This window comes from Empidonax traillii, unplaced genomic scaffold, assembly GCF_003031625.1.
Source record: "Empidonax traillii isolate 1590-97213 ecotype Southwest subspecies unplaced genomic scaffold, ASM303162v1 scaffold132:size1788729, whole genome shotgun sequence".
In the NCBI taxonomy this organism is placed as follows: Eukaryota; Metazoa; Chordata; class Aves; order Passeriformes; family Tyrannidae; genus Empidonax; species Empidonax traillii.
The window spans coordinates 865,759-882,174 of NW_020955325.1; the positions used below are offsets into that span (position 1 = coordinate 865,759).

Consider the following 16,416-nt stretch of genomic DNA (forward strand, 5'->3'; position numbering starts at 1 on the left):
CTGGATACACCAAATAGGTTCTTGAAAGATTTTAATAATGCATCCTGTTTGCATTCTGTCTCTCATTGTGGCCAGAGAGTAGGGTAATTTCTGTTTTGATGCCTTGAGCAAGAGTGTTTAAAGCCCTTTAGACTTTTTATTATCTGTAATGTTCTTATGAGTCTGTAAAATGGGGAATAGGGATCCCGAGTTTTGTAAAGAGCTTTGTAAAAGCACTTTTAGACATGAAAAGCTCCATATAAAATCAGGTTTGGTTGTTTTATCATAGATATCCAAAGACTTTCTCGATTCCATTAAGCTTTTGGCTTCTCTATCCTGTGACAGTGAGTGCCACTGGTTCATGCTGTACTGTGCAAAATGGGGTGTAAAAATGTGTACCCTTGCAGCCATCTACACTGAGGGTGATCTCCAGGTATATTGATTGTTCACTTGTCTTTGGTAGGGACTTGGCAGGGCTTATTTTTCCATGGTGATGAATAAGATCTGTTGCATCTCACGGAGTTTTTGTCACTGCACTGTTCTCTCCTTTGCCAGATCAGTAGCAGGGAAATTAAACCTTGGTGTAAGCACAGGTGAAATGGGACACTCTGCTGTTTGTTTTTGACAGTAATGCAGGTCAACCCATTTATAGTAGAGAGCTCTTTTTGCCTTCTGGGCACCACCTGGACCTGTTTACCTTTTCATTATGTTTCTCCGTTGCCAACGCTAGTTCATCCTTAGTGGAAATAACAACGATGCAGATGCTAAGATAGACAGGGCTTCTGCAGTATCATCTGGTCTGAAAAAGCTTAGGGCAGGTTAAAATGAAGCTGTGGTGAAACCAACACTAAATGTTGCAGCTTTGTCCTAACTGGAAAGTCTCCCCCTGCTGCTGTCCATAGTGCTGGGCTTTTGAGCTGGGAATGGGATAAAATAAGCAATGTTTTTGCATCTCCAATAATTACTGAGTTTTCTTTTCACTTTGTGAGGAAATTTATTGAAAGCCACTTGAAAGTCCCAATAAATATCTCTTTGCTATTGACCATTGTATTAACATCCTCACAGTATTTTAATGGACTGGTGAAGAATGATTTCCTTCACCTCAAAATCCCTGCTGGCTTTTTTTTCAGTCATATCACATTTAGCTAGATGATTTTTAGTACTCTCTGTAATTATTGTCTCAACTAATTAGTTGATACAGAAATAAAGCTTGCAGGACTATAATTTCCCAGTTTAGTCTGGATTTTCCTTAAAAACATGGCAACACTTATTCTCTTTCAGTCCTCTGGAAGTTAATGGTTTTAATATGAGGTTTCCTTTTTATTCCAATTATTAATATTTCAGCTAATTTTTGCATTGATCTCTAATTTTTATATGATTGAAGTTTTCAAGGTATTTTCTGGAGTCACCTTCTTGAAATACTGTCTTGGACAATTGTAAGCAGTGATGGGCAGGCTCCTCCTCGGCATCCTGCTCCATGCAGGAAACTGCCTGCAGCAGGAGAAATACCTGCTTTCCCTTGCTCAAGCTGGGAGTAGGTGGGATGTGAGCAGGCACCACGTGGTGCGGAGTTGTTCCTGCTCACGTGTATGAGAGTGCTCTCCAATTACAGAGGTGAGAGGAGGAGCAGCTTTTCAAACCCTGTCCTCTGGGCAAAATCCAGCATGACCTCCTTTGTGAGCTCTCTGTGTTTACAGTGTTCCTGGAGACAGCACTCATCACCAGGATTTTCTGGTAACTTGTTTGTTATGACTTTGACTAATTGCATTTCAAATTTTCTCTCTGCATTCCTAATCCTCATTTCACGTTTCCAGCTAAGAGTATGCCCTTCAGAGTTGGGATGACTTTTCTGAAGGATTTCATGTGAGGAGTGGCTTCCATCACTTACTTTACTCTCTTTGGTGGCTTTTCTGAGCCCTTTTGCCACTAGGTCTGTCACCACTGAAATTTTCACTGATACATTTTAACTGGTATTTATTTTCTTCTAAATAAATTCCTTTACTTTAAGACCTGATTAGCATCTGCCAGTTTATGATACCTGCACATCTGATGTTCTGATGAGCAGTTCTTTGCCAATGTCTCTGTGAATATAGGCTCCTTGAAAAGCATCTGAATGACTTGAGAAGCCAGGTGCTTATACATTCCTGGGTAAATTAAAAAATACCACTTTGCAGCTCTGCTTGCTGAGCATGTGCTTTATGCTAGAGGTGCCTCCTCTCCATAGCTGACAGTTGTTACTTTCACAGTTTTATTAGTCAATCCCAATCTACTGGGGGCTTAGGTAAACTACGTGAGTCTGATAGCCATGCTGCAGGCCAATGTAGAATTTGTCCTGCCAAAATTTGGGGAAGAGGTTTAAGACAGAAAGAGATGCCCGTGTGGACTGAGGAAAGAGCCATATGCACAGACAACATTTGTAATCTGAAGGGCTTCCGGAGGGAATCTTATTCTTGATATTCCTCAGTATATGAAATGCGTACTTACTCTGCAGTGTGGTCCTAGGCATGATGCATACAAGCAAGTCCGTATAAAACTATCTGTTGGTCCCAGCGCTTTTTACTGATAAAAAGGCTCTTTGAAGTATTGCTTGTGAAACAAAGAGCAGTATCTTGTGAGATTTTTTTGAAGAAAAGTTCTGATTCATTCTGAGATTCCATTTAACTTGTAGTTTCTCCAGGGTAGAACAGAAATGTGGGGCAACGGTATTGGGCACTGTAGTAAGAATGTGGCATTCTTACTTTGCCTATGATGAGAGAAATGTCGTCTATCAAAGAAACAAGTGCTGCATCTGGACTGTGACCTAGCTTGGCGAGATCCAAGAAATTAATAGATAGCATTAAGAATACTTTCATGCTAAAAACCCTGACCTGGTTGATAAGAAAAGCGACCTTGGAAGCTGCATTCACAGTGCGGCTTCATGCTCGCTATACTTCTGCCTCTAATGACGATTGGAGTTTTGTAAAATGGAGGGCTACATAGATAGATCTTCTGAGACAAGTTGCCTGGCCATCTTCTGTCTCTCTGGCAGGTGCAGGAGCTGGCATTCCCTGGTCCAGCCAGCCAGCCAGGGCAGCTGTCTCTTAGGAGTCGTAGCCAAGCCAGTTGAGAGAGCATAGTGGAGGACGCTGTGCATGGGGGTTTTGTTCTGTTTTGTTCCTAGAGCCCTATGTAAGGATCCTCTTGTCTCTCCTGGCCAAGACTGCTGTGTCCATAAGACCATCCATGCTCTCAACAATGTGGATAAGTTTGGGAAGACCAAATTTCCTCTCAGCTTGTGCTAGAGGAAAGAGTGACTATTTCTGCCTCCTTCTCATCAGCAACCGATGTGAAGATACACTCTCTATCTAAGCATGCCTACAACCAGTTGCATTATTAGCTGCATGAGTTTTCCATCTCCCTTGGCGATCCATGTGGGGTGGGTAGTGCATTGGAGCCAGCACCTCTGCCCTGAGCAGGCTGCCCAGCCTGACACCCATCACTGTGCTGCAGCCCCAGGGTTGCTGGTGCTCTGCTCTGAGCCGTGCTGCAGCCTGGAGTCATTTGGTGGGCTCCTGCTGTGCCTGTGGGAGGTCACAGGGGTCTGTGCTGAGCTCAGTGCTGCGAGCTCGGTGCTGACTTTTTGGAACACACCGGCAAGGAGCCTTGTCCCTGTTTCCCGCTGGTGCCTTTGGCTATGCCTGCCCAACACCTTGAGGAGAGGCTGCCCACCGCTCCCCTTGCCCTTCACTGCTGGCAGGGGGTTTCCTCCACAGCTGGAGGCAGTGGCCAGAGGGTGATTATTGGAGCTGCATAAAAACTGTTTCCCTGTAATGAGCTGCACTCATGGTACTGTGACAAACTACCCAGCTGCTCTGGCTCCCTCTCTCCCACTGCCTTTCTCTTTCATCCCATTACTTCCTCCCTGGTTTACTTGCTTGCTTATCTTCTTTCACAGCTTCCTTGTTCCCTTTTGGCTTGCTTTTGCCTCCACTACACACAGAGGAGAGTAGAGAAAGAGCCAGTGCAGAGCCTTGTTACAGAGAGGCTGTTGTAAAATGCAGGACAGTAATGTGGGAGACTTCAGGCATGCTCGTGGATGTTTTATGCTGCCTATGTATTTGCAAGTGTTTTTGAGCCAGCAGTATGCTGGGCTAAGCTCACGAGTTACACTTGCCTGTATGCCCCCACTTAGGAAAGTGTGTGTATGCATCAGACTGTCAAGTCTCATGCTGAGTGTGAGACTTGCACATTAGTCTTTCTCCTCATGCTCCCTTAGGCCTGTGTTTTGTGCACTCGCAGCTCAGCACCCAGTCCGTCCCCTGACATGTTCCCAAATGCGGAACACTCATGGCACCGCTTTGCAAGAGGGCAAAAATAGCCACTGAATGACGTGTGTGTGTGTGTGTGGTGTTCTTGAATGCTTGTTGTGTTGTTCCTTTCTGCCACACAACTTTGAGGGTTTCAGTGCAGCCCCCCACCACAGGATTTGACTTTCAATGACTTCTAACACAGAAGCTGAAGGAATTGGGAGCCTTCATGCAGATAGGTGTCAGGCGTTAACAGAAGATGGGTGCACAGTTATTTTTTGTTATTGATTTGCTTAGGTTTTATTAATATATCAGAGTAAACTTATCTGAAGTTCATTAAATATTCAATATAACTGTGTCCTTGGCAGGAGGCTTTTCTAGTGAGAGTAATAAAGGCAGAATAAATCATTGTCACTGAAGGATATGGTGGCTGGTCTATTCTTGAGGAGCAAAATGAACCCCAAGAGCTAAAATTCAGACCAGGCAAGTGGTTGGTGATGGATTTTGTCATTTGGTAGTTGCATTTTGGCCATGGTGAGCACAGCTGGCAAGTCTTCTAATTCTTAGTTGCTCAAACCACTGTCACTAAAGACTTTATTTGCAATGTAAGCTGTAGGACCAAGACCTGGCTGGACTGGAGTGATGTAATCTCCCATTGTGTGTGTCCGAGTGAGGTGAGGAAGATGAAGGACTGCCCACATACTGTCCCTCCTCACTGCCAAATAGACATCTGTAATTTTGATTTTTAACAAACTCTTCTTCCAAGTTCCTGTAATTTTCTGGGATGGTATCTGTGGTTTTCCTCTCAGTTTAATTCTCTGCACTCACACTAGGAGTCTAGCATAATAGTTGTGGTACTGACTTTTGTCTTTTGCAAGGGGTTCCCAAACTGTGCATCGTAGTGACGTATCACAGTGACAAACCAATGCTGCCCTATGGCTAGCCATCTTATTCTCTGCAAGGATGAGCCAAAAACTCATGTGCTGTCACTGATCATGGTGCCTGTACAAACAAGTGTCGAAGCCCTTTATACTCGGGAGCATCTTGTCCTGGTCTGGTTCAGCCCAGCTGACACGTTAGATGATGATGCCCAAAATGAAGAAAGGAAATCCTTGGTCTGCTTAAATACTGGACAAATAAAAGATACATGTGTGGGCGTGTGCATGTTACAGACAGCAAAAGGGCTTAGCTGATGTTCTGGTCTCTTTGCAGGTGCACCTGCGCTCTGCTGAGCGCCTCCGGGAGTTGTGCTGCTCCAACCGAGGCACCTTCATCAAGGTGGGACAGCACCTGGGAGCACTTGATTATCTGCTGCCTGAGGAGTACACCCGCACCCTCAAAGTGCTGCACAGCCAGGCCCCGCAGAGCACCAGGCAGGAGATTGAGCAAGTTATCCGTGAAGATCTGGGCAAAGAGGTAGGGTCAGCCATAGCCTGTGTTGGCTTCTCTGGTCTTAGCAAGCCCTAGGCAACTAGAGGAGAGAAAACTGGTAGTTCTCAGTTGTAAGAGATACCAAGGGGAGATGCATCTCCTTTGGCTATGGGAGAATGCCATGCGAATTTTCCCTGTCTATCAATTGGCGTTATTGGCAAGCTTAGGTAAGGAGAAGATAACAGAGTAAGGGTGTGAAAGCCGCCAGATGGAAGTGGCGGGACTCAGCAGAGCAGCACAGTCTATATCCCAAGACAACAGGGTAGCTGGAGGTCAGAGTGGAGGGCTGTCTGCCACACTGAGGGGTGGAAGCTGAAGGTATTGATGTTCAGGACAAAGATATATTGGCAGAGCTCTGTGAGGGATGACTGCTCTCCCCTGGCTGCACTAGACCAATTCCAGCTAGCACTGACAGCCCTTTAGTTTCTCAAGCCCCTAATTAACCCCCAAAGAAAATAATAGCATAAATCACTTTTGGTGCTGCAGTCAGGTAGCGCAGTAGCCCAGGAGTCAGTGCCACCATTAACCCTCAGCAGCCCACAGCACTGAGATCAGTAGATTAGGTGCCTGTGTTCATTAGATATAAGAGAAGTAACCACAATAAATTAGAGAGGATGTTCTGCTATTTTGCATCTTGCCCCTCACAAGAAGAGGTTCCCTCACACTCCAGCCCAGGTTGAGGAGAGGCATTTCGAGGATTGCAATTGACATGGTAAGAAGGAGAAGGAGGCAATAATGGGCAAAAGGAATGGTAGAGAAGGTGTGTGTGAGGGGGAGGAAGATGGAAGGTTGAAGAAGGGAAGCAGTGTGTACATCTGTTACTGCTCATATAGGGGATTTTTGGGGGTGTTTTTGGTTGTTCTGGCCTGTCTGACTGTGTGGTAAGGAGGTATGGGGGAAACACAAAGAGGTAAGTGAAATATTTGCACCTAGAGGGTATATTATGGGCAGATTTGGATGGGGTGGATTTACCTATGTGTGATTTAAGGGTCTAGATATTGTGTAGCTGGGAATGACAATGAATATCTCCCTTCAGTGTAATGGCAGGGTTAATGTCAGCCCCCAACCTGCAAGATGCTCCCTCTATCAGCACTGCATCCTTGTAGCATGGCTGGTACCAGCTGTGTTTCATAGCTCAGTGGATAGATGGAGCAGGGCTGGCTGGCTGCTCCCTGCAGACCCCTGCAGGCCCCTGCTTCCATGAGCCTCCATCTGGCTATCTCCCCTCTGCAGGAGCTGTGGAAAGCCATCCCAAGGTTAGCCCACATTAAATTACCACAGGAGCCACCTCTGGCACAGTCTGTGTGGCATCTCTTAAAGGCTAAAGTAGGTGCTCAGAGGTGCACTTTTTTCTCAAGTGGTGTGTTCAGCTGCCACTGATACTCTCTGATTTCTTTGTGCTTTTTGGGAGCTAGATGAATGCTCCGTGCCTCATTGATTCCCAGTGAAGCAGCTCGAATACAGTCTTCACAGCAGCTTTTCCTCATAGCATTCGCTTCACCCACATGAGCAGTGCTGGGCAATATTTAATTTTAAAGAAACAGGGAGGAAAAAAAAAGGTAAAAATGGGAAGAAAGTGATAGAGGGGAAATTGTAACGAGAGAAAGAGCAATGATAGAAGAGATAAATGAATGGAATAATGTATAAAAATAAAGGAGCTCCTAAAACTGGGTGCTATTAAAAGCTGATGTAAATGCCAGTGTTAATAGTTACAAAGTACCAAAGCAAGGTATTTAAAAACTGAAAGGATTTGGGGAAACTAATGCACCAAAGTTGTCTTTGCTGGAGCCCAGAGGATTTAGTAGAGTTACTTCAGGAACAGATTTAATTCCATTGTAGTTAGATCCGCAGTACATTCTAAGTATGATATACTTAACTGAAATATAGGTGGTAGAGGGGTGAGGTGGAGTGTCAGGGCAGAGGAGAGTGCAAAGAGGGATCCTGAAATTTTCCTCCTTGGAGACAGCATCAAACATGCGAAAATTGCAGATGAATTTAAATAGAAGAGAACATGACAGTGAGGGAACCTTCCCAGCATGCCTAGGCCTAGACCTCCTGCTCTTGAATTCAGTGGTAAGACTCACAGTTCCCCCATCAGGCCCAAGAGCAGGGCTCCTCAGATGAATCTTAAGTGTAGGCAAGAAGTAATTACATACAGTTTGGATCAGTGTAGAAAAAATGGAAGAAAGAGCAAGTGGAAATACAGAGATACCTAGGGAGGAATGTGACAAGCTGACAAAGTAGGCAAGAGTTTGCAAAAGGGCATGAAGATCAAAAAAAGTCAATTTCATATATAGAAGCATTGTAGCTTCATCAGTTAGAAATAGTCTGCCTTCTGATGTGACCTACTCCCGAGAGTCTTAACACAGGCTTAGATGTTTGACAGATGATTGTGGGAAAACTGGCATAAATGACTGTGCCAATAGGACTGATGTTTGGGCAAAGACAGAGCATTTGTGAGGGGGATTTACAGCAGTTCTACCTGGTTCTGTCGTCCCCACGCAGAGTTGTGCGATACCCTGCTGATGAGGGATCTCCCATTCTAGGCCAGCATCATAGACCTGGACTGGGAGCTGCAGCGTGTAGTTCTGCTGCATGAGCTAACTGATTTAAAGACAAATGGCATGTGTGCTGATCTGACACAGAAGGAGAAGCATTATATATGCTGACTAGTGGGTTGTTCTGTCAAACCCTGTTTTAAGTCTAGGAGCAATTTGTGTACCTATCAGGGATCATTGGGATAAAAATAATCAGTAGTGAGCAGATGCTGTCTTTCTAATCTCAGCCGCAGTGGTTGGGCTAAGTGATGGTGGGAGGTGATCATTCTCTTGAGTACTGTTTGTGAGAGGTTGAGATGGGGGGGGCGCGATTCGCAAAGTAACACAGTAGTAGCAGTGGGAGAGGCTGCACAAAGAAATCTTTGCAGTGACTCCTGGAAACAATCACCAGTAAGATCACGGAGTAAGAATCTTCTGAGGAGACAGTGGGGATACCACAGGTTGGGCTTGTTCTGGATATATTCCTTGGAGCAATTGGGAAAAGCTGTGTGCGTAAGAATGGGTGATAAGATATGAATGAAAGAGTCTCTCCTACCTCTATTTTTATCTTCCTTGCTTGAACAAGGTTCTGAAAGTGAAAAGGTGTCAAGCGTGGAAAATGAAAGCAAAACGAATATGTTCTTTCTCTGCAGAACTATAAATGACATAGGGAGAGAGAGCTGGTTCAGCTAAGCGCTCTAACAGCAAAGTGTATGCAGAGCAGAGCCAGGCAACTTCTGATGAAGTGTGTACACCAGACATTTAGGGAGAAAGAGTGATGAGGGGCTCTGGAAGATAAATCTCTCAGAGTGGTTGTACCTTTAAAGCACAAAATCATTGTGCTTAGAAACTAGAAAAGATGGAAGGAATATTTTGCCAGCACTAGGATCAGGGGCATTTTCTCTCTCTGGCAGGTCTGTTGGAAGGGACTGTCTTGTGGCTGTGGGATATAGGGATGTGGGAATAAGTTGAGTCAGATGCATCTGCATTCAGTTAATTAGAATCAAAAAGGAGTATTTTGGCCTTGGCCTTGTTTTGATAAAGAGAGTGCTGTGGTCCCAAAGCGGAAAACTGCTTAAAGGTCTGCATGATAGCATGCATGGTTGATGCCATAATTGAAAAAAATCATAAAATGGTAGTGTGTGAATGTGTGAAGTCAAAACATTGTGTCACCAAAGTTTTGTGAATTCTAATTAACTGAATGGCAACACCAGCTGCTATTTACCTGAAGAGGTTAATAAAAGGGGAATGTAGAGAGAGCTCTGTGGAGAATCCTGAAAACCAAATTCTGTGCAGCCTCATTTTTTCAGCACCCATGGTTGCCATACAGGGATACTGGGGAAGTGGTGCCAATGTGGTCCCAGAGCAGAGATGCAGAAGCCAGGGCATCTCTGACTTTGACCAGGCTACCTGACAGCCCTTCTGTATCTGTAAAAAAGGCTTCCTGTAGATCTTTCTGCATGTGATTTCCATGGGCAAAGTACTCAGAGAAACTAATTGCTCATTGCTAAAACTGATCGGACTACTGTGAAACTCTCCCCTTTCAAAAGTACATCTGCTTCGCTCTGCTCTGCTCAAGGCTGTTCCAGACCTTTCCTCCTCATAGAATGGAGTCATTGCAGAAGGACTTGACAGCTTTTACAGCCCTGATCTTCCAAATATCCTTAGTGCCTTTCTGTTGTCTGGCTCCACTGCTGTCCAGTGCAGTCCTTAATATGGGTCTTGGTTCTCTGCAGCTGTGCAATGATAATGAGTTTAGATACTGTGACATCTTCTTGCTTCATTGTGTGCTCCTGTCTATGCCAACACACTCTTCTACCTCTTTCTAGTCCCAAAATACCTCCTGGTTTGCTGTCATATTGCACATCCCAGTGGGCCACAGCATACTCTACCCAGTCAGCAGCACTGTATTACCTCTCCTGTATATAGCAAGATGTCACTTTTCACAGCCCATTGCTTCCAGCTTCCAGCCCATCCTTACACATTTTTAATCAGCTTACTGACCTTTCCCCTAAGACTGCTGTCCCAGTTTAAATGAGACACAGGTCTTTTGCTGAGGATGAGTTATGAGAAAAGACCCAAACTCCTCCCTCTAAGCAATTATAAATCTGAAATTAAGAGGATCCGATTGAAGGAAAAAAACTATGGAAAAGGAAAAATAACAGTCCTTTATTAAAAGGTATGTGTGTATTGGCAGAAACAACGAAAGAAAACAAAACAACCAAACAATACTCCTAAACCCACAGATAATCCCCTTCAAAACAAACCAATAAACAAGCAAAGAAAAAAAAGTAAACAGTTCAGTTTTCACCCTTTGGTGCAATTCTAACCACAAGCAACAGGGGGCATCGTTGGATCACCAGAGATGCAGAGCTTGTAGTGTCCTGTGCCAGTCACCAGGTGGCGCTGTTGGATCACCAGAGATGCAGAGCCTGCAGTTCTTTGTGCCGTTCAGCAGGGGGCGCTGTGGAATCACTGGTCATTGACATATGGGGTAACACCCTCCAGGGTGTGTTGAAGAAACCAAAAAAAATGGGTTTCCCTCCCCTTCCCCACACACTGGGAAAGGGGAGAGAGAGAGGGGGGAGAGAAACAACAGCAACAAAAAAGTCCTCCCCAATGAAAAAAAAACCCTCACTCTGTTTGGCTGGTCGAATCGTGTGGCACAGTCCTCTCTCTCCCCCTGATGTGCACAAGGACTACTGCCAGGAAAGAAACAAACAGGAGCGGGGAAGGGAAAAACTTCCAGAAAACAGCTCCTCTCTGATGAAAAATCCAAGCAGGATCCATAGCTGGCAAGCAGGCAAGAACAACAGAACCACACCGAGCCTCCCCTCTGACCTTGTTCCAGCCTCAGCAGCAAGCCCCAAAAACTCCTCCCCCCCGTTTCCCAGGAGACAAGAGAAAAAAAGTAGAGAAGAGCTCCTCACCACCACCCCCACCCCCCACTCCGTTTCCCACCAGACGAGATTCTGAGCAATTAACCAGAAACCAGCTTCTTTTGTGCCCTTACGTGTCCACGTAACAGCTCTGCATGCAGTGGGCAGGGGGAAGGGAAAAATTCCTACTTACTTTCTAAGAACCAGCAAAACCATGACACTACTTATTCTTCCACTCAGTATGTTTGTCTACTCCATACTCTACCCAGGCTACCGGGAGCCCCCGGTGGTCTAGGGGAAAAGACACTGCACTGTCACTGCAGAGACCCAGGTTCGATTCCCGGTCGGGGCCCCTCCCCGGGCAGATGGAGCTCGTTAGCCCATAAGGCAATCCATCTATGTTCTGAGGACCTCGCTGCCACCGTCCAAGCGTGCTTGGCCCCGGCAGATGAACCTCAGGATTAAAGGGTGGGCTCAGTTCCGCGCACACTGTGTCTCACCTAAAAAATCCAATGCGCAGGCTGGAAGGTGGAAAGACCTTCCCCGGTTCTTCGTTCGCGAAGAGACTGGCCATACACACTCTACCCAGGCTTTATCTCATGTTGGAGGTAATTTTCCTTGGTGGGAGATGCTCCCTCCTTCCCCGTCTCTCAAACTGTAGTTTCAGAAATATCCCAGTTCCTGTCCTTCTCCTTTCTGGCAGGTTCCAGTCAAGCAGGTTCTCTAGTCATTACTCCTATGTCTGGGCTGAGGTTGCACGGTTGGGGAGTAGGGTAAGGATACAGTTATCATCTCTCCAATGAAGCCAGTGTGGTCCCAGGTAGGGTCTTTCCCATGTTGGTAGGATGCTTGTGTGGCACAGTTGCCCAGGTGCTCTGTGTCCAGGCTGTGTAATTGCATAGGGGGTGAGGGGCTGGTGAAGGACACAGGGCCAGTCTCACCTGCCATGAGAGTGAGAGTCTCTCTTTCCTTCTTGCCCCTTGACTTCTCCTCAGGTCTCTGGCCTCTTGCTAACAGTTATTGAAGCTGTTGCAGAGAAGAGTGGAAATTGCTTGAGCTGAACAGTCTCAGATGCTGTCAAATGAAGGATCCCAAGAAATTCTGCCTACATGCTTATACCCTTGCTGGGGAGTTTGCTGTGCTCCAGGAAGGCTGAGACAAAAAAAGCTCCACAGGGAGAACACACCAGTGATTCAAAGTGTTGCTTACAGTGCTTGCTTTGTTCAAAGCTGGAGGAAAGGGCTAGGGAGAGCCCAAAGGTCAAGGCTTGTCTTTGCTGAAGCTGAATCATATAAAGATTTCATCATAAATAGATGGAAAGACAGTCATTTGAAAAGATATCAGTCTAGCTCTGCTTTGTGGGAATGCAGGTGATGGGAAGTAGTTTCTAATTGCTTGATTACCCAGCACCTCCAAGGAGACCATCCTTTTCATTCGCAGTTAATTGCAGCTTTTACCTGTTGTTCAAGGACTATTTTGCAATTTGCAAGAAGCCTCCTACTCACTGACTGAGCAGGGCAGGATATATCAGTGGTTTGACTGTGATTTATAAACAAAGCACATGTGGTAGAAAAACCTCCTGTGTTGTGATTTGTGAAGCAGGATACCTTTTCATGGTGATGTTTGGAGGATCCAGCCTTGGATTTCTACTGTTGTACCTGGCACAGCACCAGTGCTGTGCAGGTAAGAAACAGATACTCTTTGAGAAATCATTGTCTGTGCAGCAAAACCATGGCTAAGAAGAAGACTGCTCTTTGTCCCTCTACTTTAAATGGCTCCCAAAGTTCTCAAAATGTTTTCTTAGTTGACTGCATGAGTATTATTCATATGCTGTTGAGATGTACCCATATACACCTGGGAGCATGGTTACTCCAATGATCTGCAGCAATGCCACATGGCCATTTGACAGGGAGGGACAAAAATAACATGTCCATGTGAGCTTGCCATGGGAAAGATTTAGAATGAGACCACATCAAGGTGCTAATTTCCCACAGCAAGAGACTTCCCTTGCTGAAGTATGAGAAAAGACGGAGGGAATAGAAGAGACTCCTTTTACTCCTATTTCCGTATGCATTCTTGGTATATTATGGCAGCCTTTGATGTGCCAGTGACAGGGAGAATGATGGACTGTAACTACATTCTGGAATTGTGGATTACTATTTTAAGCTCTGGTGAGAGAAATATGCATATTTCTCATTTGCAGTACTATTGAAGCAGTGCTCAGCCCCGTGGGAGAGCAGCTAGGCCTCAATAGCTGTTGGGTATTATACTTCATGTCCTACAGCATCCAAGTTATTCCCAAGGGAATATGAGCCACTTTCTGTAGCTGGCTCCATATGGTGCCCTAGAGAAGATTCACTTACTGTGCTAGGTCACAAGGTCTTCAGATCATGATGCTGCAGATTCTGTCATGGCCTCGGAAAGCCTCTTCCCAGGCTGGTGCTGTTGTCTAACCCATCCAGGATGCCAGGACACATGCCTACTTCCTCCAGTGTTGCACAGCCTTGTGCTCAAATGCTCTGCCCAAAGGCAGATGTGTGGTGCAGTGTCTGGTTGCTCTCATGGTTGTTTGGGCCTGTGGGACTGATGCTGAATGGCTCTGCTAAACACCCAGGTGTCTCCTGTAGCTTGTGAGCCCAGTTCTGTCCTAAAGCACCCAGCTCCTGCAATACCATACTGGAGTGATCTGTGAAGTTGGCCCCTGTGTACACCACTAATGGACTTGGGGAAACTGGATTAAGGTCAGGAAGAGCCACTTTAACTTGCTGTGGGTGTTGTCGGTCACATGAAATCTCATTCTGTATGATGTTACCCACCCTCCATTACCTGCCAGAGTGGAAGCTGGGCTGTGGTGGCCATTACTCTGACAGTGTGAGGGGCTGGGAAGTGGAATGGAAGGATATGGCCCTTCTCCCACCACTGTGAGCCTCTCTCAGTAGGCCTGTCAGGGCTTCCAAGCAGCCGTCAATAAAAAACACATTTGTATTAAAACTATAATAAGGAATAAAAAAACTTCACATTTCTTTCAATAACTTGGGATATAAAAAAGAGATTTTTATCAATTATGAAAAGGATTTTGGCCATAAAAAGGTAATTTAAAGAGTCTGAGATGGATGGCGAATAGCATTAATGTCACCCAGAACAAATGGTCCCGCATTACTCAACTGAAAGGCAGGAGTGGCTGCCTGTGCAGCTCCCGCTGCTGCTGCAGCCTCTGCTGTGCTCTCCCTACCCTGCCTGTGGTAAGAGGCCCCAGTCACTGGCGGATCTCACTGTGACTGCCTCTATACTGAGCCCCTGTGTGGGCAGCAGGACCTCCGCTCCAAGGGCAGATGGGCAAAACAACCAGGGAGCTTTATGTGGTTCAGGTGGTGAACCTTGCTTTGTTCTTGTATGCTCTTGTATGCTTTTCCCTGCTCGTTCTGTATGCAACCTCCTGTTTTACTGACCCTTGCTGTTATGCCAAGGACAACTTGATGTCCTTATTGCCAGAGGAGCTTTGGAAGAGTATACTCCCTCCTCCCATGTCTTTTCTCTCTGCTCAGAGTTCCTGGAAGAGGATGGCTGAGTCCTGCTCATGGCAGCCTCTCCTGGGTGCTCTAAGCCCTGTTGCCAAAGAAAGGGAAGTTTTGCGTATAGATTAGAGGATAATCTCCTTGGGCAGTTTTCAGGTTAGTAAGATTTACAATACAGGAGGCTGGACAGTGGATTTTCTGAAGGATTGTTTGGAGGGCTTTCTGCAAGGAAGTGAGAAATTTGAGGTCAGAAAATACAATGGGGAATGGCCTGGTTCTCATACAGAGTAGTTCTGATCTGCATATTTAGTGAAATTTTTTTCTTTAGTTTACAAATTCTTTAGGTGCCTGAGGGCTAGTGGATGACATACCTGCATGGAATTTGTTGGCTCAGTGTCTTGTGTGCAGATTGTAAGCTCTCTTCAGTACAGTTTTCTCAGAGTTTTGATGACACCTGAAGTGTTGCTCTGATGCAAATACATCTTGGCTGGCAATGCACACGACAGCTGTGTTGGGCTGTGTTCAGTGTCCATGTCCTGCGGAGGTGGTGGATGTGCTGCACAACAGTGCTTTAGCCATTTTCAGGAATCACCTCTCAGCACAAGGTAACCCTTCCAGTTCCAAACAATTACTGGAACTTGCAATCTGTCACTGGGGTTAATAGTTCTCCTTTTTCTTGCATATGGAGACTTTCTTTTTTCAAATGTGTATCTCATTTGCTCAGCCATCCCCAGGATCTGGGCAGGGGCAGAAACACTGAGCTGCCATGTGGAGGGACTGGCTCCTGTTTCAAAGCCAGCTGCTGATACACACTGAAATATTCTTGATGCTCTGATCTAAACACAGGCTGGGTTTACTATGCCTGATTTTTCTCTGAGGGAGCAAGGAATCCTGTCATCTGCCTACCCACTGATCTTTTAATATTGTATCCTTGATTCTGCCTGGGTATTGTCTGATTTCTTTCAGAACTTCATATCTGCACAGTTTCTTGGCTCTTGAGAACATGAAAACTACGCAGTGAGTCAGGGAACTTTTGCCAATAGGTTGTTTGTAGATGAAGCAAATAACATAATATGAAATAAGGAGATACAGGGCCCAATCTTGACATATCTGCATTTTTGTAATACACAGAACAGACACAGAGAATTTTTATGAATTTTTAAAATGTACAGTGATCTAATAAACTCTGTTTTATGGCAATTTTTGGGCCTGTCTGAGGGGCAGCTCTCGATTCTATAGAAGGATGCTGAGCCATAGAAAGAACTTCAATTCTACCTAAAAGTTTTCTTCCCTGTGAAAAAACGGCTAGAAGCATTGGAAATTCCCCTTATGGGAAGCCTCACACTCAACATGCTTTTATGTTTTGAGAATTGAAGCAAAAATTGGGATCTAAGTGATCTCAAAGTTCTTTACATGATTAGTGACCTAAGTGTGTCTGTTCCTAGTACGCAGACCAGCCAGAGAAAGAGGAAGTTTTCTCATGTTACCTTTGGAAATCAAGTTATGTTTGTGAACATTAAACACATTTTGCACTTACTTTCTGTAAGCTTTGTAGTATTTGGCTTTACAGGTTGCATGGTTCAGAGCCAAACCTGTGAAGCTGTCTGTGACAGCTGAAGAAGTAAGCTCACATGACCAATTGCTTGTGCCAGGAGAGCTCAGCTGAAGCAAACTCACAAATTTCTCCTCTAAAAAGCTCACATAACCACTCCATCTCAAATTAGCAAGTTCTTGGAAGAGGCTATTCAGCACTAACCCTTCCGAATTTCAAATTATTAGTAGAAAATAT

The 16,416-nt window shown here is 45.3% G+C and overlaps 1 protein-coding gene across 1 annotated transcript in view; it reads left to right on the plus strand.

The window, feature by feature from the left end:
* Positions 1–16,416, plus strand: part of ADCK1 (aarF domain containing kinase 1) — an 81,892-nt gene that overhangs the window by 26,079 nt on the left and 39,397 nt on the right. The window contains 1 exon segment of the mRNA XM_027883674.1: positions 5,478–5,681. Within this exon segment, the coding sequence (XP_027739475.1) occupies positions 5,478–5,681 (204 nt within the window).